General features: G+C 41.0%; 1 protein-coding gene across 5 annotated transcripts; it reads left to right on the top strand.

The window, feature by feature from the left end:
* The first annotated feature begins 1,809 nt into the window (after positions 1-1,809).
* LOC110488956 (protein farnesyltransferase/geranylgeranyltransferase type-1 subunit alpha) lies at positions 1,810-17,505 on the top strand. 5 transcript variants are annotated; one of them, XM_036943121.1, is made up of 10 exons: positions 1,810-1,952; positions 2,819-2,906; positions 3,365-3,450; positions 3,656-3,770; positions 3,914-4,018; positions 4,348-4,474; positions 5,755-5,903; positions 7,792-7,854; positions 9,014-9,185; positions 12,842-13,632. In XM_036943121.1, the coding sequence occupies exons 2-10, from the start codon at positions 2,896-2,898 to the stop codon at positions 13,022-13,024; spliced, it is 1,011 nt and encodes a 336-aa protein (XP_036799016.1). In that variant the 5' UTR covers positions 1,810-1,952; positions 2,819-2,895; the 3' UTR covers positions 13,025-13,632. The 5 variants fall into 5 exon arrangements, with proteins under 5 accessions (XP_036799016.1, XP_036799015.1, XP_036799013.1 ...); XM_036943120.1 differs by having other exon boundaries at positions 1,922-2,144; XM_036943118.1 differs by lacking the exon at positions 1,810-1,952 and having other exon boundaries at positions 2,342-2,906.
* Positions 17,506-26,749: the final 9,244 nt, after the last annotated feature.

Here is a 26,749-nt window from a genome sequence, read left to right as displayed (position 1 = left end):
TTTCCTTGGTTACATTCAGTAGGAGGAAATTCATGACTATGGGGGATTTTCCAGTATCTAGACTGTCCTCCCAGAAGTAGTAAGAAGAATCAACATAAGGTTAATTAATAGACATGTGCAAGCAGAATAAAGGCTGAGCTCAGGTGAATGAACAGAGCTGGGTCAACATGTAAAAGCAGAATGTAAGCAGAAAATGTATGCTTGTGCTGTTATAGGCCTGAGGGAAGTCATTACCTGTTCCTGTGACTAGCATTGAGACATGCAATTGCATTATGTATGTATGCCTGTGCTGTTGTAGGCCTGAGGGAAGTCATTGCCTGGTCCTGTGACTGCCTTTAGGGCATGTAGTTGTATTGTATGTCTGTGCCATTATAGGCTTGGGGAGACCCATCGTGTAGTCCTATGAGAATCATTGGACAGACACCTGCATTATGTGTGTCTTATTTTTGTTGTATCATTGCCATGGTTATGCCACCAACAGAATCTGTAAACAAGCAAGAATTGAGACTGAAAGATAATTGTGGCGAGAGGCCAAGGGGTGTTAATCCTCTACATAGAGGGGAGTGACCATGTGTGTTATCTGAAAGTGGAAACCTATAAAGCCTGAGGTCTGTGACGAGAAGGCAGTTCTTCCATGGAATTGCTCGGCTTTGTTACTTTTTGTAATAAGGTCTATTTGAATTCACATGCTCCGGTATCTGAGAAATATTTGATTCAATATTTCCACGACAATGGTCAGTAAGAGGCACTCCTCTTGTTGGGCTTTGGGCAGTTATGGATAAATGGATGGGTGGCAGTGATGGGATAAATTCTTGCTAAAAGGTGTCATCATTTTGATGAAAAGTCTAAACAATGTCCAATCTCACTTGTCTTTTAAGATCCAAAACAATGGTTGCATTCCCGTGCTCAGATGTTGCATGCATCAACCAACGGTTGCGTGCCATGTCATCGACTGACAGATTCTATAACAAATTGTGGTTATCCAGGCATTGTAAGAAATGTCATGTCAGCTTCGCCTGGGCAGAGGAATGCGTCCACTTTGTCCAGTCCACATTAATCCAGTGCAGGGAATCAAATACATTTAGTGCCCAATGTATACTGAACTAAAATATAAACATAACATGCAACAATTAAAGATGTTGCTTAGTTACAGTTCATAAGGAAATCAGTCAATTTAAATTCATTAGGCCCTAATCAGCCATGGGTGGGCATAGGGTGACCAATTTGGGAGCCAGGCCAAGCCAATCTGAATTGAAATTTCCGCACAAAAGGGTTTTATTACAGATATAAATACTCCTCAGTTTCATCAGGTGGCTGGTCTCAGACGATCCCGCAGGTGAAGAAGCAGGATGTGGAGGTTCTGGGCTGGCGTGGTTACATAATGCTATATTCTCTTTAACAATGTTGGAGGCAGCTTATGGTGGATAAATTAACATTCAATTATCTGGCAACAGCTCTGGTGGACAGTCCTGCAGTCAGCATGCCAATTGCACGCTCCCTCAACTTGAGACATTTGTGGCATTGCTCACATTTTTGAGTGGCATTTTATTGTCCCGAGCACAAGGTGCATATGTTTAATGATGATGCTGTTTAATCAGCTTCTTGATATGCCACGCCAGTCAGGTGAATGAATTCTCTTGGCAAAGGAGAAATGCCCACTAACAGGGATGTAAACAAATTTAGCACAAATTTGGAGAGCACAACATTTCTGGGATCTTGTATTTCAGCTCATGAAACGTTGGACGAAAACTTTACACGTTGCATTTATATGTGTTCAGTATAACAAGGGCCATGTTCGAAATGATCAAAATCGTAATGTATCATGGGTAAATTGTGACTGACTGACTGACGTCTAAAAATAATGAGTCGTTTATGATGCAATGTTCTTTGTTGATCAGTCAGTCCGCATTCGCCTGCAATGTCGGATCAAGACCTGTCTTTGGTAAACCTGTGTGAGTATGCCACATTCAAAAAAACTGGGAACTCCGACTTCAGTGCGTTCGAGACAATAGGGATCTGAAAAAAAGCGAGCTCCAGACTGAGAAAAATCGGTTCGAACGGTCATCCAACTCGGAATTCCATGTCGGGAACTCGGGCCTCTTCCTAGAGCTTTCCGATCTGAAGATCACTGACGTCCACAGGAGGTTTGTGGCACCCTAATGTGGAATGGTATCAAACACATAGTTTCCAGGTGTTTGATGTTATTTAATTTGTACCGTTACAGCCATTATTATCAGCCCTTCTCCGCTCAGCCGCCTCCTTTGCAACGTCATGATTTGACCTGGTTTTCTTCCGATTTCCCATGCCGCGTTTAAAGCGACTGGGAACTCGTAAAATCTCCAACCTCAGTGCGTTCAAATCAACTCGGAATTCCAGCTCGGGCCTTTTTCTAAATCTCCGACTTTCGGACCTGAAGATCACTGACCTCATTTTTACCAGTTTTGAACGCGGTAGCAGTTGTATTGAAGTACCAATACTTACAAAACAAACCATTTTGAAAACCATTTATTTGATAATGAGCTAACTTATAGCGGACAAACACTCAACGTTTTAAAACTTTCCTCCTTGATATTTCTTCCTCTTTATTTTTCTTATTAATATTAATCAACTATTATCGACCCCTACGCGGATCATACATGCTCCAGTACACTGTACCTTGTAAAACGGTTATCCGAGTTGCACAAAACAGGAAATTACATGAGTGCAACAACACAGAGGTCCGACGTTGCAAATAAGGCAGCACTTGTTCAGCCTGCAACCGAAAGACCAGCTTATGACAGAATGTCAGGCATTGAAGAAACTTCACATGTATCCTCAGAATTGCAGGATGAGAGGAGGAGCGAGGAAGGGGTCGAAGAGGAGCCCGAAATTGACTATGAAAACCCGTTCCGTTATATGTTTTACAGGTAAGCTAGCTAGCTAGTTAGGCTAAGTAGCTAGCTAACGGTAGCTAGAAAGTGATTGCATGTGGTTAGTGATGCCAAATTTAGCCATGCATTCATCACAAGTCGAAGCTGCATAAAGACTGTTTCACATTGCTATCAGAGTGTAACGTTAATTAGCTAGTCAAAGATTGTTCTCTGTGGAGCAATTTGGCTATTTTTCCCAACTCCCTGAGTTGGTTTGAATTTGCTGGCTAGCTACGTTAGCTTGCTCGCCGTGAAAGGGAGATCCGATTGATCTGTAATTGACAGTACTGTTACAATTATAGCTAGATATTAATGTTTTATATTTTGCATTGATTTAAAAGGGATACCTGAACATTTGTCGTAGCCGCATTGGCGGAGAGAACAGTTGCCCCATTCACCAATGTCCCTCTAGCTTTACCCTCTCTCTCTCCCTCCCGCCTCTGCTCATATAAAAGAGACAGAAAAGAATGGGCTGATTTAGAACCTGTTCCACAAGATGATGGTCCCAATCCTGTTGTGAAGATTGCCTACTCTGACAAGTGTAAGATATTAAACTTGGCATATAATTTAGAACCATACATCCATATTGTTTTATGCATATAATCTCATGCATTTAGCCTACCAAATGATTCCGAAGTCCCTTTGAGTAGTTACGATTCATGTCAAAATTATTTCACTTTGCATCAGAAACTTTTCATTTCACACGTACCCCATGCAACCAAACATGTCACTTTTGTCTCCAATAGTCACAGACGTGTATGACTATTTCCGAGCGTTATTGAAGAATGATGAAAAAAGCGACAGGGCATTCACGCTGACGGCTGAAGCTATTGAACTGAATGCTGCAAATTACACTGTATGGTAAGCCAATGTTATTATCATTTATGAACACAACAACAGTAGAATATCAATAGTTTTACTTGGTATAACCCTCTCTTTGAAAATGACAAGTGCAAGACCCTAAAGAAAGGGTGTACTCTTTCTCTGTGTGTCTGTGTGTGAAGGCACTACCGGCGAGTGTTACTGCAGGCCCTGGAGAAGGACCTGAGAGAGGAGATGAGGTACATTACGGCCATCATTGAGGACCAGCCCAAAAACTACCAAGTCTGGTGAGCTCTTGCAATCTAAATTTGTGTCACTATCCCAGTATCACAATCTAACAATACTAAATTTGACATGGCAAAAAGCAAACATGGAGCAGACTAACACTATAATCCTTTAAGAACCTACTTTATGTAAAATATTGTATGCTGTACTTTGGAAAATTAGCATGTGACTGGATGACATCATCAGGCTGTTTGTCTCCAACATTTGCTTTTGAGCATATAGATACATTTTCCTTCTCAATAAGTTGAACAATAAACGTGTTCTTCTGTTACACAAAGACTTGTGTAGAACCATAGAATGTGTGTCAATAACCGTCTTCTTCTTATCCTAGGCACCATAGACGTATGGTGGTGGAGTGGCTGAACGACCCCTCGGAAGAACTGGAGTTCATTGCAGAGATCCTAAGTCAGGATGCTAAGAACTACCACGCCTGGCAGCACAGACAGTGGGTCCTCAAGGTAGGAGCCTCAACAACCAGGTTGTTTTTCTAACTCATGGTGAATTGTTAGCTGTGTGCTAGTAGCGGCCATGGTGCAAGTGACATCTCCTGCCCTGACACATAGAATTGCTGTTGTTCCGGACCAAGTGACGTCTCCTTTCCTGAGACATAGAATTACTGTTGTCCTGGACCAAGTGACACCTCCTGCCCTGACACATAGAATTACTATTGTCCTGGACCAAGTGACATCTCCTCACCCTCACCTTGGCTTTTATGGGTCAGTGGTATTGACGGTGCTTATTGAGTAGGAAGTGTTCCTGTGCAGTGTGTCTCTGGATAAGCCCAGTTTGGGACAGGGACTAGAACTACTCTGTTACACATTCACAATCACATATCTTCTTATGAAATGGAGAGTATATGGCTGCCTATGGAGAATGCAAATATTCTATTGCTATCAGAAAGGGTCAAATGACAATCTGTTGCTAGTAGAAAGGGTAAAATAATCTATTGCTAGTAGAAAGGGTCAAATCTATTGCTATCAGAACGGGTCAAATAACAATGTATAGCCATCAGAAATTGTCAAATAACAATCTATTGCTAGTAGAACGGGTGGTGCCAAAGATTTCCTCTCTGTGTCTCTGATTGGAATGATAAGCTGACACTTCTGCTAGACGAGCAAAGCGATGAACCCAGTTTCGGTTGTCCCTTTCCTTTCATTCTCTCACTCCACTTATTACAGTAGTGTTGCATGATTTGCGGTCAAACTGCAAAAGCATTGTGAATGTAGCCTACCTAAGACTCAATGGCCCAATTTTGAAAATGTTATCAGCTCCAGATTTGTGTTAATGAAACCAAATGGCCTTGATTTGCATAATTTATTTTCACATGTCTATGCAAATGAAGTGACATTTGCATTCTGCCTCTGAACAGACCTCCTGTGGCTCTCTGAAATGGGCTGCATTGATCATGACTGTGCAGTTTTGTTGTCCTTGTTATGTGTGATTGAATCACTGTATAGTCTTGGAAAGTATCTAGTAGCGGATGGATCAGAAGTGTCTCTAGGATATCAGCATGAAGGGAGATTTCTGAACCAGAAAATCCTTTATCTGCAGTGCATATTAATCAGTGGTCACATGCCATTGGAATACTGTATAGCAATGACAATGGTGTGTTTGTCTCTGTCATTACTAAATGTGTGTCTGGTCTAAATACTGTGTGTGTATCTGGACTAAATACTGTAAGTGTGTCGACTAAAGTGTATGGCGTGTCAGTACTAAATAGGTGTGTATTGTTCTCCAGGAGTACAAGCTGTGGGACAGTGAGCTGGAGTATGTGGAGCAGTTGTTGGAGGAGGATGTGAGGAACAACTCTGCATGGAACCAGAGGCACTACGTCATCTCCCACACAACAGGCTACTCAGACCCATCCATACTCAACAGAGAAGTACAGTATGTACCTGCTCTCCCTACATACCATATCTCATGTCGGCCCCACACCTTACTACTCTTGAGTAGAAACTGAAAATGGGAAAGAAACAACCTCCTACCCACCAGACACTTAATCCTCCTAGCCCCTACCCACCAGACACTTCATCCTCCTAGCCCCTACTCACCAGACACTTCATCATAGACACTTCATAAACTCAGCAAAACAAGGAATGTCCTCTCACTGTCAACTGCGTTTATTTTCAGCAACTTAACACGTGTAAATATTTGTATGAGCATAACATGATTCAATAACTGAGACATAAACTGAACAAGTTCCACAGACATGTGACTAACAGAAATGGAATAATGTGTCCCTGAACAAAGGAGGGGTCAAAATCAAAAGTAACAGTCAGTATCTGGTGTGGCCACCAGCTGCATTAAGTCCTGCAATGCATCTCCTCCTCATGAACTGAACCAGATTTGCCAGTTCTTGTTGTGAGATGTTACCCCACTCTTCCACCAAGGCACCTGCAAGTTCCCAGACATTTCTGGGGGCGGATGCCCCTAGCCCTCACCCTCCGATCCAACAGTTCCCAGACGTGCTCAATGGGATTGAGATCCGGGCTCTTCGCTGGCCATGGCAGACCACTGGCATTCCTGTCGTGCAGAAAATCACGCACAGAACGAGTAGTATTGCAGATGGCATTGTCATGCTGGAGGGTCATTTCAGGATGAGCCTGCAGGAAAGGTACCAGATGTCTTCCCTGTAACGCACAGCGTTGAGATTGCTTGCAATGACAACAAGCTCAGTCCGGTGATGCTGTGACACACCGCCCCAGACCATGACGGACCCTCCACCTCCAAATCGATCCTGCTCCAGAGTACAGGCCTCGGTGTAATACTCATTCCTTCAATGATAAACACGAATCCGACCATCACCCCTGGTGAGACAAATCCGTGACTCGTCAGTGAAGAGCACTTCTTGTCAGTCCTGTCTGGTCCAGCGACGATGGGTTTGTGCCCATAGGTGACATTGTTGCCGGTGATGTAAGGCAGAGCCTCACCAGACAACAGGCCTATAAGCCCTCATTCCAGTCTCTCTCAGCCTATTGCAGACAGTTTGAGCACTGATGGAGGGATTGTGCATTCGTGGTGCAACTTGGGCAGTTGTTGTTGCCATCCTGTACCTGTCCCGCAGGTGTGATGTACCGATCCTGTGCAGGTGTTGTTACACGTGGTCTGCCACTGCGAGGACGATCCGCTGTCTGTCCTGTCTCCCTGTAGCGGCGTCTCACAGTACGGACATTGCAATTTATTTCCCTGGCCACATCTGCAGTCCTCATGCTTCCTTGCAGCATGCCTAAGGCACGTTCACGCAGATGAGCAGGGACACTGGGCATCTTTCTTCTGGTGTTTTTCAGAGTCAGTAGAAAGGCCTCTTTAGTGTCCTAAGTTTTCATAACTGTGACCTTAGTTGTCTACCGTCTGTAAGCTGTTAGTGTCTTAACAACCGTTCCACAGGTGCATGTTCATTAATTGTTTATGGTTCATTGAACAAGCATGGGAAACAGTGTTTAAACCCTTTACAATAAAGATCTGTAAAGTTTTTGGGGATTTTTATGAATTCTTTGAAAGACAGGGTCCTGAAAAAGGGACATTTCTTTTTTTGCTGAGTTCATATCTGAAAGAATGTGATCCGTATGAGCATCATAATAGTAGCTCCACCTTGCCCTCTGATAGGCTAGATGGGTCTTCCAGCATTACACCTATCTAGTTGTTTTGGATCTCCTTGGTTACGGGATTTTATTTATTTTAATGGGGGTAGGGCTCTTTTCTGGACTGGACAGAGATTTCCAGTGTCCTACATCAGACACATCTGATAAATGTGTTTTCCTTTGTCTTTTTTAAGGTACAGTCTCAAACAGATCAAGAAGGCTCCCCACAATGAAAGTGTGTGGAACTATTTGAAAGGGTAGGTATCATACAGGATTCATTCAGTAGGGAATTAAATAATACTTAAAGGGATACATAGGGATTTAGGACATTTGTATGTCTCTGCATCAAGTATGGAGGTAGTTTCGTGAGCCAATGCTAACTAGTGTTAGCACAATGACGAAGTCTATGGCATCTACTAGCATGCTAGCAGTTACCATGGACTTCCAGTCACTGCGCTAACGCTAATTAGCAACTTCCTTCAAACTGCACACATGGACATAAATGGTACCCAGAAGTTCATCTACACTGAAGTACTGTAGATAGTGCCTCATTGCCAAAATTCTTAAGTATTCATATTTAAGGTTCAATGCAGCTGTTTTTATCTGATATTCAGATAAAATCAGCTGCATTGGACCTTAAATATGAATACTTAAGAATTTTGGCAAGAATTTTGGCAATGAGGCACTATCTACAGTACTTCAGAGTGTAGATGAACTCCTGGGTACCATTTATGTCCATGTGTGCAGTTTGAAGGAAGTTGCTAATTAGCGTTATTGCAGTGACTGGAAGTCCATCGTAACTGCTAGCATGCTAGTAGATGCCATAGACTTTGTCATTGTGCTAACACTAGTTAGCATTGGGTAACGATTAAGTACCTTGCTGTGATTGTTTTTCCATTAAAATGGTCAAAAAGAAACACATATATTCTTATCAAAGAGTAATTTTTCAAGCAAGAATTTTGGTAGGACTGGTCTGAGTGGAGAGGGGAAACCTGAAAACGAGCTGTTATTGGCAGAGAGGTTTGGAACTCTTTCTTATTGGTCTATTAATTCATTTACCGCCTGGTGATGTAACTAGGCAGGACAAAACCTCATCCCACCAAAACAGGCTGACATTTCAGGCAGTCTTTTTAAACCACTCTTACACTAACAAGGACATTATCATGATTTTCAATAGTATGGAAATATGTATAAAACACTGTTAAATGAAGTTTTTTACTGCACTGGGTCTTTAATTTGTGAGTCTACAACATAATGAATGGCTAATAATAATAATTTACTTATCTTGCAGTTTCTATCCTCCACCAGCAGATGTCAGAAGTCACAATGTTTAGTGTAGGAGCTCTGAATTGGGATACTGCTTCTGTAGAGTTGGCTGAAGCTTTTCACACCCCTCTCCTCCTCCTTTTCCCCCAGGATTCTGCAGGACCGGGGCCTGTCGTCCCACCCGGGTCTCCTGGAGCAGATCCTGGAGCTCAAGGAGACCCACTGCTCGCCCTACCTGCTGGGCTTCCTGGTGGACATCTACGAGGACTCCCTGGAGAACACCTCAGGAGACCAGGTGGAGGTCCTTAGCAAGGCCCTGGAGGTGAGCAGCACTGGGACCTATTGGACTTAAAGGGATAGTTCAGCCCAAATGTATGGGAAAATAGGCATAATCTAATTTCACATTTGGGATTACTTTATAGTAGTGATATGCATATAAAATCAAATACAATTGTATTTGCCGAATACAACCGTGAAATGCTTATGTACAAGCCCTTAACCACCAATGCAGTTTTAAGACAGACAAATAAGAGTTAAGAAAAGATTGACTAAATAAATGAAAGTTAAAAAAATCTATATATATATATATATATATATATAATATAATTACACAAAATAATAATGAGGCTATATATACAGGGGGTACCGAGTCAATGTGCGTTGGAGTCATAGGTTGGAGTCATTAAACCTAGGTTTTCAACCACTCCACAAATTTCTTGTTAACAAACTATAGTTTTGGCAAGTCTGTTAGGACATCTACTTTGTGCATGATACAAGTAATCTTTCCAACAATTGTTTACGGACAGATTATTTCACTTATAATTCACTGTATCACAATTCCAGTGGGTCAGAAGTTTACATACACTAAGTTGACTGTGCCTTTAAACAGCTTGGAAAATTCCAGAAAATGATGTCATGGCTTTAGAAGATTCTGATAGGCTAATTGACATCATTTGAGTCAATTGGAGGTGTACCTGTGGATGTATTTCAAGGCCTACCTTCAAACTCAGTGCTTCTTTGCTTGACATCATGGGAAAATCAAAAGAAATGAGCGAAACCAACAGAAAAAAGCCAGACTACAGTTTGCAATTGCACATGGGGACAAAGATCATACTTTTTGGAGAAATGTCCTCGGGTCTGATGAAACAAAAGTAGAACTGTTTGGCCATAATGACCATTGTTATATTTGGAGGGGAAAGGGGGAGGCTTGCAAGCCGAAGAACACCCTCCCAACCGTGAAGTACGGGGGTGGCAGCATCATGTTGTGGGAGTGCTTTGCTGCAGGAGGGACTGGTGCACTTCACAAAATAGATGGCATCATGAGGCAGGGAAATTGTGGATATATTGAAGCAACATCTCAAGACGTTAGTTAAAGCTTGGTCGCAAATGGGTCTTCCAAATGTACAATGACCCCAAGCATGCTTCCAAAGTTGTGGTAAAAGGGTTTGACGACAAGAAAGTAATGGTATTGGAGTGGCCATCACAAAGCCCTGATCTCAACCCTATAGAAAATTTGTGGGCGGAACAGAAAAAGCGTGTGCGAGCAAGGAGGGCTACAAACCTGACTCAGTTACACCAGCTCTGTCAGGAGGAATGGGCCAAAATTCACCCATAAACTAATTTAGAGACAGATGGTGGCAGAAGTAGGATTTAGTTGTGCACTCGGATGAAAGGGGTCTTTCGATCACTGTTTCTCAATCCATTTCCTGGAGGAACCGAAGGGAGTGCATATTTTTATTCTAGCCCAGCAGTAGCACACTTGATTCAACTAAACACCAAGCTTTGATGAGTTGAAATGTGCTAGTGCTCTGCCCGAACAGATTGTGAAACTGGTGTAGATGCTGAGGAACTTTGCAACAATGTGCAGAGAATGAAAATAGTGTTCTACCATAGCTGGGACGTCTCCTTTCTTAGTACATTTCCAGTATAAAACATTGACTCCGAGTCAATCAGTGTATACCAGCCCTCGCACCAACAGTTCAAGGCTGAGGAAAAAGGGTAAATCAGTAGGAATTATTCAACGAGTCCGCGTGTCGGATTTGAAAACTCTTTCGCCTATCGCGGCGGATGTCTTACGTGCTTTTCCAAGCCTCCAATGTCTACCTGGCAGTTGGTATGCTGCCTCTGTATTGGGGAACCCAATGCTCGGGTGTGTGTATCGGAGTTAATTAGGTTTCTTGGGAGTTTTTTTTTCTTTTTCTGCTGTTTTCAATAGGCATTGGCTCATTCAGAAAGTCACTGCAGGAGCTCTTATACTTATTTTAGTTCCGTCTACTCGGAAATGCATGCAGCAGGACGGGATTGCTTTCAGTTGGTTGTTGAGAATGTGATTTGTATTTTTCCTCTATTTACTTTTTTAAAAATTAATGTTTCTCGATGCTAGTGCCACCTCGAGAGATGTCAATGTACAGGTAACTGCTAAAATAATGGAACCGCTTGAGTAAATGAGGGATACAAAGTATATTGAAAGCAGGTGCCTCCACATAGGAGTGGTTTCTTTAGCATCCCATCATGACCTTAAGCATGTATAAAAATGCTGGGCAGGCCATTATTTTTGACATATAAGATGACAGTGTTCTCATCCACAGGGCAACTGAATGGTTTGATGAGCATGAAAATGAAATGCCATGGCCATCTCAGTCACCAGATCTCAACACTTATGGGAAATTCTGGAGCGGTGCCTGAGACCATTTGTCACCACCACCAACAAAACACCAAATTATGGAATTTCTCATGGAAGAATGGTGTTGCATCCCTCCAGACTTCCAGACACTTGTAGAATCTATGCCAAGGTGCATTGAAGCTGTTCTGGCTCGTGGGGGCCCAGCACCCTATTAAGAGATGTTATGTTAGTGTTTCCTTAGTTTTGGCAGTTACCTGTATGTTGAGTAGCCATTAGCCAACTAATTCACCACCAGTACTCCTGCCGTGGCTGTGTTAGCTGTGGTAATGGATACAATATAAATAATGACCAGGTCATTTGATTTGCACATAATCAAACAAGCAAGTTTTTTTTTTATTATTGTTTTTATAGGTGGTAGATCAGCTTTAATGTTGCAAATACTGTAGATTGATAGAAGCTACAATGTAATTGTCTGCATCATTTAAAATCCCCCATATATATTTTTTTGTAGATACATAGTGCATTCGGAAAGTATTCAGATCCCTTGACTTTTTCCACATTTTGATACGTTACAGCCTTAATCTAAAATTGATTAAATCGTTTTTTTCCTCATCAATCTGCACACAATACCACATAATGACAAAGCAAAAACAGGTTTTTGTTTTTTTGTGCAAAAAATCTAAATGAAATCAGTTACATAAGTATTCAGACCCTTTACTCAGTACATTGTTGAAGAACCTTTGGCAGCAATTACAGCCTTGAGTCTTCTTGAGTATGACGTTACAAGCTTGGCACACCTGTATTTGGGGAGTTTCTCCCATTCTTCTCTGCAGAGCCTCTCAAGCTCTGACAGGTTGGATGGGAGCGTCGCTGCACAGCTATTTTCAGGTCTCTCCAGAGATGTTCAATCTGGTTCAAGTACGGGCTCAGGCTGGGCCACTCAAGGACATTCAGAGACTTTTCCCGAAGCCATGCCTGCATTGTCTTGGCTGTGTGCTTAGGGTCGTTGTCCTGTTGGAAGGTGAAACTTCTCCCCAGTCTGACAACCTGCTCCAGAGCGCTCAGGACTTCATCAAGGATCTCTGTACTTTGCTCCATTCATCTTTGCCTCGATCCTGCCTCGTCTCCCAGTCCCTGCTGCTGAAAAACATCCCCACAGCATAATGGTGCTAGGTTTCCTCCAGACTTGACACTTGGCAGTCAGGCCAAAGAGTTCAATCTTTGTTGTTTCATCAGACCAGAGAATCTTGTTTGTCATGGTTTGAGACTCCTTTAGGTGCCTTTTGGCAATCTCAAAGCGTGCTGTCGTGCCTTTTACTGAGGAGTGGTTTCAATCTGCCCACTCTACAATAAAGGCCTGGTGGAGTGCTGCAGAGATGGTTGTCCTTCTGGAAGGTTCCCCCATCTCCACAGAAGGACTTGCAGACCGTTTAATTTTTAATACATTTGCAAAGATTTCTAAACCTGTTTTTTTTTTGTCATCATGGGGTTTTGTGTTTAGATGGATGAGGGGGAAAAATCTATTCCATAAATGTTAGAATGTCTGTAATGTAATAAAATGTGGAAAAAGTCAAAGGGTCTGAATAATTCCCAAATGCACTGTATAACATTCTATTGCTTGCAAGAATTAAAAAATAAAAAAAATTATTGAAAAATGTAACGTTTTTTTAAAATCCGGCATTGTTTTGTGTATCAGTTTTATAAACCATGTACCATGGAATCGGTATATCGTAAATCGCTTCACAGCTATTTTGCAATCTACATGGCACAGCTGTCAATTTTTTGGTCCTTTAAATGAAACTGATATACTTTTTTATTTATGACAATTTTCTTTAACCAATTTTGGTCTTTAATGCAGGGCAGACAGACAACTTCCTTACTTTCCCCCCCTTCCACTTGCCTCATCCATTTTTGCGGCAATTGTTGACATTTTGGGTAGAGCAGACATTTCCATATGTTTCCATTAGCTGCATGTGTGACAACTCCACCAGTCCTATTTATGACATAATTTAAAAGGATTATACTCATACTAGTTTTTATTCCAAAAATGCTTTTTTAATCAATTAGTGTATTTTGTGTTTTAACTGTAATATTAGTATTTTTTTGTTCTGTCTTTTCTGGTGGATTAAACTGAAATTGCAACAAACTTTATGGTTTGTTATATGTATGTGTGTATATATATATATATTTCTGAGATTTTCATTTTCAAATAAGAGTGAGAGGTTGTAATCAGAATGAATTTAATATGTAATCATTTCTGCCTTCTGAATTCATATTCATTATATAAATAGGCTCCTTTGCATTTTGTCTGGCTTACCGTTCCATATAATATAGTTTCTTAGCTAGGTGTAGGCAAGGCCATAAGCAAATAGGTAAACTGGCACATGACTAGAATTAATCAGGGGGATTTCTCTACAAATAGACAGGTATTTTCCTTTTCATGGTAGCAATATTTTCTTTTTTTTGCTAACTTTCTATTCAAATGTATTTTAGTGAGAGGATGTATTTCTTTCAGGATATGAATACCGAGGATGTCCACATCAGTCCGATTATTTTATTGTTAAACTACACGGAAATATAAAATGTTTTTTTTGTTTTGTTTTTTCTCCCGATGCAATACGTACATTTATCATAATTTGGTTAGAAAAAGTATGTAGATCATCTGAGGCTGTGGAGGGATCCAAATTGTGGATTTAAAAGAACATGAATCATCAGTGTACAATGACACCTGTTTTTCACAGGGATGTAAAACTAGTCACCTTTTGGCGAAATTGTCCGTTTTGAATCCAAAATATGTGACCTACATGAATCGTGTAGATCCGATGAAAAAAGTTTGGGGAGGGGGGGCTTTGGATCACTACTATCTGTAAGCGTTTGGATGCGCGTTTGGAGCAATACTGACTGTGACCAAGGCTCAGCCAATCGTTCACATAACAATAGAATGCAGCACGCGATTGAAGAGATTTGCTAGTTACAGATTCAGCGAGGTCTCTGGAAAGACAGCAGTAGGGTGCAAAGGCAGTTTGTTAGTTACAGCAGCGCGTCCCTAAACGATAACGGAAGAGTTAGATGAGAAAGAAGCCTGACCACGAATGGGGGTGCGAATATGACGGTGCGTACCGTCAACTGTAACCGAAAAACAACTGCCATTTGTAAAGTTTGAGGTGAGGGAGAAAGTGTTGTTAGCGTTAAGTATCTCGCTATAGTAGCTGGATCTAATTCTCCATTAGCTAGCCAGATAAATGTTGAGCAACATTAGCCAATTCAGCTGATCAAATTATTGAATTTGTGTGAAAATTAGCTGGCTAATGAAGTCAGACAGCTAGCTTGCGAACGTTACAACATCAAATGAGCTAACGTTTGTAACCTAACCAATTCGCTATAGTATTAACTGGTATACAATTCTTGCCGTTTCTCAAGTTTTAACGCGTTAGTTGTTTAATGGACCCTGGCAATCTGTGTGAAATGTGAACTAGCTAAGGAACCAACTATATATGTGAACTAATGTTTTTCCTGTACAGTATGTGGTCAATTTTCAGAATGAGAGAATTAGGTGAAAATGAGGCGTTCCTTGTTAAACAAGTGGATTCAGGGATCAAGTGTAGCTGGAGCTGGGCCTGACTTATGCTGTAGGCCAATAGAGGTGACGGAAACAGGCCACACACTTTCCCTCTTTCAATACAGGGAATTAAAAAGGGGTATGACAGGTGTACTCTCTGCCTGAAAGAGATCAATTATGCCAACAAAGGGTATCATGCTCTGCTGGCACATTGTAGAACCGATGTCCACAGGCAGAAAGTGAACAATGTAGCCCAAATATATTGCTTTTGTTGTGTTGAACTTGACAGTAACCCTTTTGTTGTGTTGAACTTGACAGTAACACTTTTGTTGTGTTGAACTTGACAGTAACCCTTTTGTTGTGTTGAACTTGACAGTAACCCTTTTGTTGTGTTGAACTTGACAGTAACCCTTTTGTTGTGTTGAACTTGACAGTAACCCTTTTGTTGTGTTGAACTTGACAGTAACCCTTTTGTTGTGTTGAACTTGACAGTAACACTTTTGTTGTGTTGAACTTGACAGTAACACTTTTGTTGTGTTGAACTTGACAGTAACCCTTTTGTTGTGTTGAACTTGACAGTAACACTTTTGTTGTGTTGAACTTGACAGTAACACTTTTGTTGTGTTGAACTTGATAGTAACACTTTTGTTGTGTTGAACTTGATAGTAACACTTTTGTTGTGTCGAACTTGATAGTAACACTTTTGTTGTGTTGAACTTGACAGTAACCCTTTTGTGTGAGTGAGGGGGGATTATTAAATGTTTTACTCAGTTCATGTTATTTTTAAACACATGTAGCCTTGTGCACTAGATCAATGTCTACTATAGTGACCACTATAATAGAGCAAAAATAGAATGCCTGTTTGTGCAATATTTAAATGTGTGTGTGTGTGGTCACAAGCATTCTATTATAAAGACTGCAATATTATTATTTTTTTTCTTTTTCTCAAGACTTGAGTGTCATTTGTAGGAAAGTCTAGGCAACGAATAACATTGGATTGCTTTCCTTACATTTTTTTTTTTAGCTTTGAGTTAGGTTCACACTAACTTTATTTTATACACAGACTGATCATGTAGATCATATTCTTTGTTGTTTTAATTAGTTAACCAGCGTTCCCCCCTAGCAGGGATTTGTTTAGCATGTTTCAGTGAGAAAAAAAGAACGTCACCTTTTTGGGCCCACACCAGTTTGCATCCCTGTTTTAAGCCCTGGATTTCTAACCTCTTGATATTATTGTTGGATCTGATTTTAATAGCTAACATTTCGATGGCCATAATAAATAGATATGCCGATAGTTGACAGTTTAATACTTTCTGAGAAGCAGCCATTTATTTAATATTTTACACCTGGGGTTACTATACATAACTTTAACCTATTGTATAAGAAATTGAAATATTCCAGGCATTTATAAATACATTTCAGTTGTACTTTATCAAAATATTTAACAAGCAAGTATTAGCAAATCAGTGCAAAGTTCAAAACACATGGGTTGCAAGAGAGTGCAAACCCCCCCCCCCCCCCCAGGTGAGCAACATACACCTGACACAGCATTATCTTGACACAGCATTATCTTACCACATCAGTTCTTTCTGCTGTGTTGTGTAAATGGATCTCTTGTCCACTCGGTCCGTCTCTCGTGTTTTGCCCCTTCAACCCTTTAATCCTGCTATAACTCTAACCCTCTCCGTCTCTCTCCATCCCGATCCCTCCTGTCCTCCCGCAAGCTCTGTGAGCTCCTGGCCCAGGAGAAGGACACCATCCGGAGGGAGTACTGGAGCTACGTAGGCCGCTCCCTGCAGATGAAATACTGCTCTGATGACCCCTCTACCACCAGCAGCGCCCCAGAAACTGACCGAGGATCAGCCTCAGTCTCCGTTCACCAGGAGACCACCTGCAATAGCTAAAAGAAGACATAGAACCCAATGGGAGTCGAGGGAGCAACCGCTTTTATTCAGTCTGCGTTTGTTTGGCAATAGTGCAGCATTACCACATTGGTTAAATAAAATACAAAGAGAAATAACAACAGAAACACTAAGCTACTGTAAAAGAGAACTCACTGCAGATAAGTATTATGACTTAGGATAGAAGATATGAATGCCTGCTGTCATTGTCATGTATTAAGGTTTATAGCCATAGGTGAGCTAGTTTGGATGTTGAAGACTTGAGTGTGTGCTAACCAAGAGTCTTATTGCTGTGAATGTTGGCTTTCAGATCATACTGTATCTAGAGTAATTATGCTTTTTTTGGGATTTCTTCTGCTGCGCAGTACACAGGGATATTTGTATATGACACTGTAGCTAAGAAGATGTTGCTTCTTGCCTAAAAGCCCTTAAAACATCTCTGTGTAGATAGATACATATTGCTGTCGTTGCCAAAACACTGTATAACCAAACTCGGCATTGCTGTAGGCTACAGAGTCTTTTGTACACTAACTAATTATATGGTTATTCTAAACTGGAAGTTCTGCCCTTGTCTGTTTTCTCTCTCGATTACGTACCCACCTTTCACCTTTTTTTTCCCCCCCTACTGAGCCATTTTTGTCTGCACTACTGGGCATAATGGGCCTGTGTTTGAGTTCATACAGTAATTGTCTCATCTGGATTCGGTCCCACTAACGAGCGAGCAAAATGAATATAACACATCTGCTCATTGAACAAGCATTTCACCCTATTAGCAGTTAGCTGATGAGCTAAACTACATTTACCAGGGATTTTTGGGGGGTCATGTAGAAATTATACATCGAAAGCACGACCCAATCGCAATGGCTTTCCCCTTATGTTGAAACTAGAAAATCTTGACTGTAATTTATATCTGAGGTTAGGAGGGGAAAAGGCATATCTTAAATCACGGGACTAAAAGAGTAATTACAATGAAAAGGAGCAGCATGAAAGTCCCATACTAGGAATGAAACCATAACGATGTGTGCTGTAAGTACAACATTAACTTTCCAGTATGCCTGCATTGCAAATTAGTATGTATTTTAATGCAGACATTTCTCAAGACTGAAACAAGCTATTTTTTTAGTCAGGATCATGTATGACAAGTCTTCCAGAACAATACATTATAATCATATAATAATGCATTACACCAGTTGGCTTCAAAATACTACGCACATCAGTTGTCAATTCTGTAATTCCTCCCAGTCACATCAGTATTTAAGGGCATTAATAAATTGGGCAGAATGTAATCAGACCTCATAGATGCTGGACTGTCCAGAGAGAGGCCAGCCAGACGGCCTAGAGTCCGTTAGCACACGCCACGCTAATTAGCAGCATTATAGGCCTAGCGTCAGTCGGAACACGCCACGCTCATGAGCAGGATTATAGGCCTAGTGTATGTTAGCACAAACCATGCTCATTAGAGGGATTGTAGGACTAGTGTCCGTGAGCACACGCCACGCTCATTAGCAGGATTATAGGCTATGTGTGATTACTGCACCGATCGCTCCCACGAGTGCCCTGATTGCATCATAATCACAATGTAATGGCTGCCTGCCAGGGGGCATTGATAGGCTGGGCACGCAGGCGGGGGGTGCAGCAGTTGGGGGGAGGTGGAAATGAAATCTGTGTGTGTTTAAGGGCCCGATTCTGACCAAAGTTAAGCGAGCATATATTGAATATAATTCCCTTTTCTCTCTGCGTATTTAAACATGAGAATAGCATGCTATTTGTTCGGGTGGAATGAAGGTGCGGCAGAGATGTCTACAGATAAGACGTGTCCTTTTTATAACTTTTTTTTTTACCCCTTTTTCTCACCAATTTTGTGATATCCAATTGGTAGTTACAGTCTTGTCCAATCGCTGCAACTCCCTTACGGCCTCGGGAGAGGCGAAGGTTGAGAGCCATGCGTCCTCTGAAACACGACACTGCCAAGGCGCACTGCTTCTTGACACACTGCTCGCTTAACCCATAAGCCAGCTGCACCAATGTGTCAGAGAAAACACCATACAACTGGCGACCAAAGTCAGCTTGCAGGAGATAAGTGGTGTTCTGACCTTGACTTAATTCCCTTATAATTCCACCACCTTTATGTGTGAGGAAACCTGGAATAAGGTCTAGCGAACCTACCGATTCCAAATAGAAAAAGCAAATACTGCATTTTTTCATATAAAAATAACACCCTTCTCCATGCACTGTAATTTACAACTTGATACGAGCTATTAATAATAGCTAGGTAAATTAGTAATTCATTTGGATAAGGGAGTTGTAAATATAAGTGACACCAGTTTTGGATCTATTTTACCTTATAATCGCTGGAGACAAATGTGAAACCAGTCATATGGCAGTAATATGAAGCATATCAACTTTCCACCAGTAAAATGTATGCTGTGCCATTATGCAGAATTTTTATTGTGTAGTCTTTTAACTAACCGTCTGTAGCTCAGGCCGTGAAGCAAGGATATGCATATTCTTGATTCCATTTGAAAGGAAACACTTAACGTTTGTGGAAATATGAAATTAATGTAGGAGAATATAACACATTCAATCTGGTAAAAGATAATACAAAGAAAAAAACATGCATCTTTGAAATGCAAGAGAAAGGTCCAAATGTATTATTCCAGATTCGGCGCAATTTCGATTTTGACCCCTAGATGGCAGCAGTGTATGTGCAAAGTTTTAGACTGATCCAATGAACCGTTGCATTTATGTTCAAAATGTTGTATCAAGTCTGGCCAAATGTGCCTAATTGGTTTATTGATACATTTTCAAGTTCATAACTGTGCACTCGCCTCCAAACAATAGCATGGTATTATTTCACTGTAATAGCTACTGTAAATTGGACATTGCAGTTAGATTAACAAGAATTTAAGCTTTCTGCCCATATCAGATATGTCTTGTTACTTACAACCTCCTACTAATCACATTAGCCTACGTTAGCTCAGCTGTCCCAGGGGGCTGCTGAGCAAACTCATGTTCAACAGTTTTCCGCGTGTATCACATGGACCAGCATCACTGTGGAACGCTTTTGACACCTTGTAGAGTCCATGCCCGACAAATTGAGTCTGTTCTGAGGGCAAAAGCGGGTGCAACTGAATATTAGGAAGGTGTTCCTAATGTTTAGTTCACTCAGTATTTAGATAGCTTTCTTTGATCCCTAATATTCTGAACCCATTCTTTCAATATATTCTAGTGAGTCTGTGGACAGAATTCTAACTAGAAGGTACAGCATATTTAAAGGGATGGCTTAAAATAAATGTACTGAAATCCCTATTGAATGAAAACTCCACCAAACTATCTGTTGGCCAATAAGTGGGACGATTTCCAGCGGTTGAATGAAATGTATTCAGAGCGTGTAAAGAAGCCACACCTGCAGAGCGTATTACACGACTGAATAAGGTAAGACTAAATACTGAGAAGTGCGTAGGAAAGACATGTGAAGGAAAGAGGTGGGGGGGACTCACCAGCGGGGAGTAAACATGTCATCAATCAATGCTTCTATCTATCGGTGGGGCCTGTGCCACATGCCTAATGGCTGAACCGGAGGATTGGAGTCTTAACATACTTAAAAATCCAATTTGTTTTTGCATTTGGTCGGTCGCATGCGGTGAAAGCTATTTTAGAACTGGTCTCTCTTTGTGAATGGAGATAGTTAGGGTTGTGTTTGTGTTAATGTCGGAGAGGACATTTGAACTGAGACACGTGGAATCATCCAAATACCTAAAGCGAACATTGGCTGCACGGAGTGACATTGACATAAATCCCATGCAGCCTTGTTTACAAGTTTGAACACTAGAATGTGAGATGTAATCTACACCTTGATAAGGCTGATAGAAATCCAAATGATTTCATTTATATATTTTCAATTTGAGCATCATTATTTTTATATAGCCTATACCAGGGGTACTCAACTACTATTTGAGAAAGTCCAGTGACACAAATTCCCTAGGTGGCAAAGGTCCAGATGGATATCGTCCTTGATAGGCGCTGTGGCACAGTGTAGTAACAAACATAGTCGACTACAATTTAGGAAATATGTTGTTATATAAAATGTACATTAAATACATTAAATGAGACTAAGAACTTTGTAATTAATTAATGTCTTTCGAATGTAAACATGTGCAACATTGCTGAAGAACAAAAGCGGTTGCATAATTGTCTGCAAAAAGTGCACTATGAACCATTGTTGATTTTTTTTTAAATAAAGTGCTTGTTTTCTGGAGAACAAAGGAGAGTTGAACAAAAATAATAATCTGAATGCACAGAAGGGCCATGCAATATTAATGTATAAGTCACTCTGGGCCTTGCTCTGCATTAATGAGAGAAGTTACACTTTCTGTCTCCTGCCAATGCTTTGAACTTTGGCACAAACAGTGTGAGAGAAACTCTGAGACACTGGTGCAGATGTTCATTGGTGAGCCTGGTGTGGTATTTGTTTTTAATGAAGTTAATTGTGGAGAAGGCTGATTCACAGCTGTATGTGGAGCCAAACATGATAAACATGATCTTTTCCCAGAAAGTGACAGGGTCACAATCACCAGCCTGCTCCTTCAAAGTCACATTTTCTTTCAGCTCAATCAACTCCATTTGCTGTGGTGCAACATCTACCCATCTGAAGATCAATTTAGCATCTTCTGACAACTTTGTCACATTTGTGACCAAGAATGGGTTCTGAATGGGCAACAGCAGTTCTCTTCCAACACGAAGTCATCAAAGCGTGCCTTGGAGGTTATCCATCAACTTCTGGATGAAATCTATATGGTTGGGAACATCTTTGTCTCTCTGCCTTTGCACCAGAAGATTGGGGAAGTGGACAATTTCTCCCAGGAGATCATTCTTGAAAAGCTCCAATTTCTTCTGGAAAGTCCGGTCTGCTGTTATCATATCACACATTGTGTCGTCCCTGCAGCTTATCATTCAGTTGATTAAGGAGTGATGAAATGTCTGCCAAAAATGGAACTGTTCCCATCTTCTCATTTTCCAAAAACTCTGAAAACTGAGTTGCCTTGTCACTCTTTTTTTGCTTTGATAAGAAAGATTTGATTTCCTCCTGAATGGCCCAAAAGCTTTCCAAAATCCTGCTTTTGCTGAGCCATCTGGCATTATTGTGCAGTAGTAAGTCATCAAAACTGGCATTGGCCTCGTAGCAGGCTATGTTGTAGGGACGATGTTGCTCTCAAAAAGTTGATCAGTTTCCTCATTGTTGTCATGACCTCAGAATACTCTTTTCCCAGACTGGTACACAGGACAGATCGATGGAGGATGCAGTGATATGATGTCAGGTCAGGGTGGTCCTCTTTCAAAACGTGCAACCAGTTCCCTCCCTCGTCCTATCATGGCTGGAGCTCCATCTGTGCTGATGGAGACCACTGACTTCAGATCTATCCCCCTTCTTGTCAGCATCCCTTTGATGGCCTCATGGATATCCTCTCCCCGTATGTGTGTGTGTGTGTGTGTGTGCTTCTAGATGTGTTAAGCCCAACAGTTCCTCACAGAATTCCTTATTTGTTTCGTTATAAAATCTGACAAACACCAGAAGCTGGGCATTATCAGTGTTATCTGTTGATTCATCCACCGCTAATGAAATGCATGGTGCATTCTGAATGACCTCATCAAGTTGTGAAGTTAAATCTTCAGCTAATATTTCAGTTCTCCTCATTGCTGTGAATCTGACAGTGGGATCTGTTTGATCTTTTCTATGAGCTCATCTTTTGTTTACCTTTAAGGAAGGTGTCAGCAACACACATGCATCCTTTTACCATCTCACCATCTGAAAAAGTTTTTTTTGTGTTTTCCCAAAACCCAACCTATCCTCAGTGAACACTCCATTGCACGTTGTTGGGCTGTGAGGGAATTGACAAGGACTTTGGTGGACCTCTCATATTGGGATTTGAGTTGGTTAATCTTGTTTGTTCTCACCTCTGTGAGGATACATCTGATCGAATTTACTATGCCTGGTGTCCAGTGAAAATTTTAGCATGTCAATCTTGGTGGGGCAAATGTCGGATGCATGCAGGCAAAGCCACATCACAACACTAAACAATACATGAATTGCACTATAACGGTGACAAACGGTGCCCACAAACTGTTAGGGCCTACATAAAGCTGTCCCAACAGCAGTCCCAACACCTTACCACCTGGCTATCAGCAGTCCCAACACCTTTACAATGCCTTGCACAAGTATTCCTCCCCCTTGGTATTTTTCCTATTTTGTTGCATTACAACCTGTAACTTAAATTGATTTTCATTTGTATTTCATGTAATGGACATACACAAAATAGTCCAACTTGGCGAAGTGAAATTTAAAAAATAACTTGTTTCAAAGAATTCAACAACAACAAAAAACTACGGAAAAGTGGTGCGTGCATATGTATTCACCTGCTTTGCTATGAAGCCCCTAAATAAGATCTGGTGCAACCAATTACCTCCAGAAGTCACATAATTAGTTAAATATAGTCCACTTGTGAGAAATCTAAGTGTTACATTATCTGTCACATGATCTCAGTATAAATACACCTGTTCTGAAAGGCCCCAGAGTCTGCAACACCACTAAGCAAGGGGCACCACCAAGCAAGCGGCACCACGAAGACCAAGGAGCTCTCCAAACAGGTCAGGGACAAAGTTGTGGAGAAGTTCAGATCAGGGTTGGGTTATAAAAATACCAGAAACTTTGAACATCCCACAGTGCACCATTAAATTCATTATAAAACAATGGAAAGAATATGGCACCACAACAAACCTGCCAAGTGAGGGCCGCCCACCACAACTCATGGACCAGGCAAGGAGGGCATTAATCAAAGAGGCAAAAAAGAGACCAAAGTTAACCCTGTAGGAGCTGCAAAGCTCCACAGTGGAGATTGGAGTATCTGTCCATAGGACCACTTTAAGCCGTACACTCCACAGAGCTGGGCTTTACAGAGGAGTGGCCAGAAAAAAAGCCAATGCTTAAAGTGTTTGCCAAAAGGCATGTGGGAGACCCCAAATATATGGAAGAAGGTACTCTGGTCAGATGAGACTAAAATGTAGCTTTTTGGCCATCAAGGAATATTCTATGTCTGGCGCAAACTCAACACCTCTTATCACCCCTAGAACACCATCATGCAGTGGGGATGTTTTTCCATCAGCAGGGACTGTGAAACTGGTCAGAATTTAAGGAATGATGGATGGTGCGAAATACAGGGAAATTCTTGAGGGAAACCTGTTTGTCTGCCAGAGATTTGAGACTGGGACGGAGGTTCACCTTCCAGCAGGACAATGATCCTAAGCATAGTGCTAAAGCAACACTGAGGGGTTTCATGGGTAAACATTTAAATGTCTTGGAATGACCTAGTCAAAGTCCAGACCTCAATCCAATTGATAACCTGTGGTATGACTTAAAGATTGCTGTACACCAGTGGAACCCATCCAACTTGAAAGAGCTGGAGCAGTTTTGTCTTGAAGAATGGGCAAAATCCCAGTGGCTAGATGTGCCAAGCTTATAGAGACATACCCCAAGAGACTTGCAGCTGTAATTGCTGCAGAAGGTGGCTCTACAAAGTATTGACTTTGGGGGAGTGAATAGTTATGCACGCTCAAGTTTTCTGTTTTTTTGTCTTATTTCTTGCTTCTTTCACAATAACAAATATTTAGCATCTTCAAAGTGGTAGGCATGTTGTGTAAATTAAATAATACAAACCCCCCAAAAATCTATTTTAATTCCAAGTTATAAGGCAACAAAATAGGAAAAATGACAAGGGGGTGAATAGTTTCGCAACCCACTGTACACCTGGCTATCAGCAGAGCCTTGTCTGGCAGCGAAAGAGTTCATTCAGCTTCATTTTCTGCCTTTTAAAAAACACATATGATATGGCTGATTTGCTTAAACAAATGTGGTTTCTACTGTCAATTGAGACGTACAAACTATGGCATAAGGGGACAACAAGCAGATAAGAGGCAATGCGTAATTTTGATTCAAACATTAATGAGCGAGCTAGGACAGACGTAGTCAATATAACTATTTGTTCAACACTTTTGAAATGTACAGTGACAGAATTTAGAACATGGGCCATTCTTACAGTGTTCTCCCTGTACACCAAGTCAGGGTGGCAGGGTAGCCTAGTGGTTAGAGCATTGGACTAGTAACCGGAAGGTTGCAAGTTCAAACCCTCGAGCTGACAAGGTACAAATCTGTCGTTCTGCCCCTGAACAGGCAGTTAAACCCACTGTTCCTAGGCTGTCATTGAAAATAAGAATTTTTTCTTAACTGACTTGCCTGGTTAAATAAAGGTAAAATAAATAAAACATTTTAAAAATGAAGTAAGCAGACAATGAAAGCTCTTAAAATATTTGACGAGTACATTTCTCAAAAACAGGTTTTAGGCTGCATGTGCAGCACCAAGTCAGAACAGTATGTGAAATTAAGAGGTGAAAATAGTCCAAATTATTAGGGTGAGGCGCATTGGCTGCTAACAGCTTACTACACAACATACACGTAGTGTTACTTTGTTAGCTACAGTATGCATATCTCCCTGGCATATTACATAATTTATGCAGCAGCATAGAAGACATTTTTGGACTCACCTTGTTGTGCTGTGGTCACTTGAACAGGAAGGTAGCGCGTCGGTAGTTCGTGGGCAAATTTTCTCATCAAACTTTGTCATCAAAGTTTGGTATTCTCTGGATTTATGGTGCTTTCAAGACAACTGGGAACTCAAAGAGAAAAAAAAGGTAGAATCAGAATGATGTCAGTGATCTGTTGTAGCTCTGGAAAGAGGCCTGAGTACCCGATTTACAATTCCGAGTTGGATGAAAGTTCAAAACGTATTTTCCCACTCGTATTTTTTTTTTCCCCAGTTGTCTTGAACTCACAGTTAGCCACTGATTCCTTCCAAACCACTCATTGTTGAATTTGCGATTTCTAACTTGTTGTGTAATGTTTATGTCCAATGTTTATGTCCAATAATTTCTCTTAATTATTTATCTTCATATGAGAAGGATTAAAAAGGATTTTCCAGTAGATTGTCAACATGGCACGATGATTGCTAGCTAAGATTTTGAAAGTATGATGTTGACATGATCAGTCCAATCAAAGCTACTGTAGATATAACATGATTTGACTTCCTTTTATCTGTGGCCAATAACCTTGAGCCTTCTTGGATAGGCACTTCTAATGTACCTCTATGGCAGCACCCAAGGGGCTAGATTTTTTAAAGTCTACCCTTAGACTTGGAGGTGACGTAGTTTCCCCATGAGTGACAGAAAACTGAGCCAATCACAACGCAATGCTCCATATTTTCTGATGGCTTGCCCCACCACAAAAAGTGCAGAGCTAGGCTGAAACACCTGCATTTTGGAGCACCCTTACTCAAGAAAACAAAAAAGAGACCATGTTTGTATGCGGCTTTATTATCTCAATTATATATATATATATATATATATATATTTTTTTTTACATTGTTTGCAAACTGATATGTGACTCGTATTAACGCCAAAATAACATGCAAAACAGGCAAGCCCCCCAAAAATGTATATTATTTTTACTAAAAATGTGGGGCTGCCCTGAATGACGGTTCACCACTGCTGGTGTCATAATGGCACTTAACATTGGCACTTTTCAAGAGAGCTACAGACTCGCTGCATATCAGGCACATTGGTTGTGTGTTAGTTGTGGGGAGAATTAATAAATACTGTTCCGTCCACTCGTCTTTGAATATACGGTTTTCAGAGTCAACTTAAATTTTTTTTAAACAAGCCATATTAACAAAGACACTGGTAACTAAGCTCCTTCT

The sequence above is a fragment of the Oncorhynchus mykiss genome, chromosome 14 (genome assembly GCF_013265735.2).
Source record: "Oncorhynchus mykiss isolate Arlee chromosome 14, USDA_OmykA_1.1, whole genome shotgun sequence".
NCBI classification, from domain to species: Eukaryota; Metazoa; Chordata; class Actinopteri; order Salmoniformes; family Salmonidae; genus Oncorhynchus; species Oncorhynchus mykiss.
This window is presented reverse-complemented; position numbering and strand designations above follow the sequence as displayed.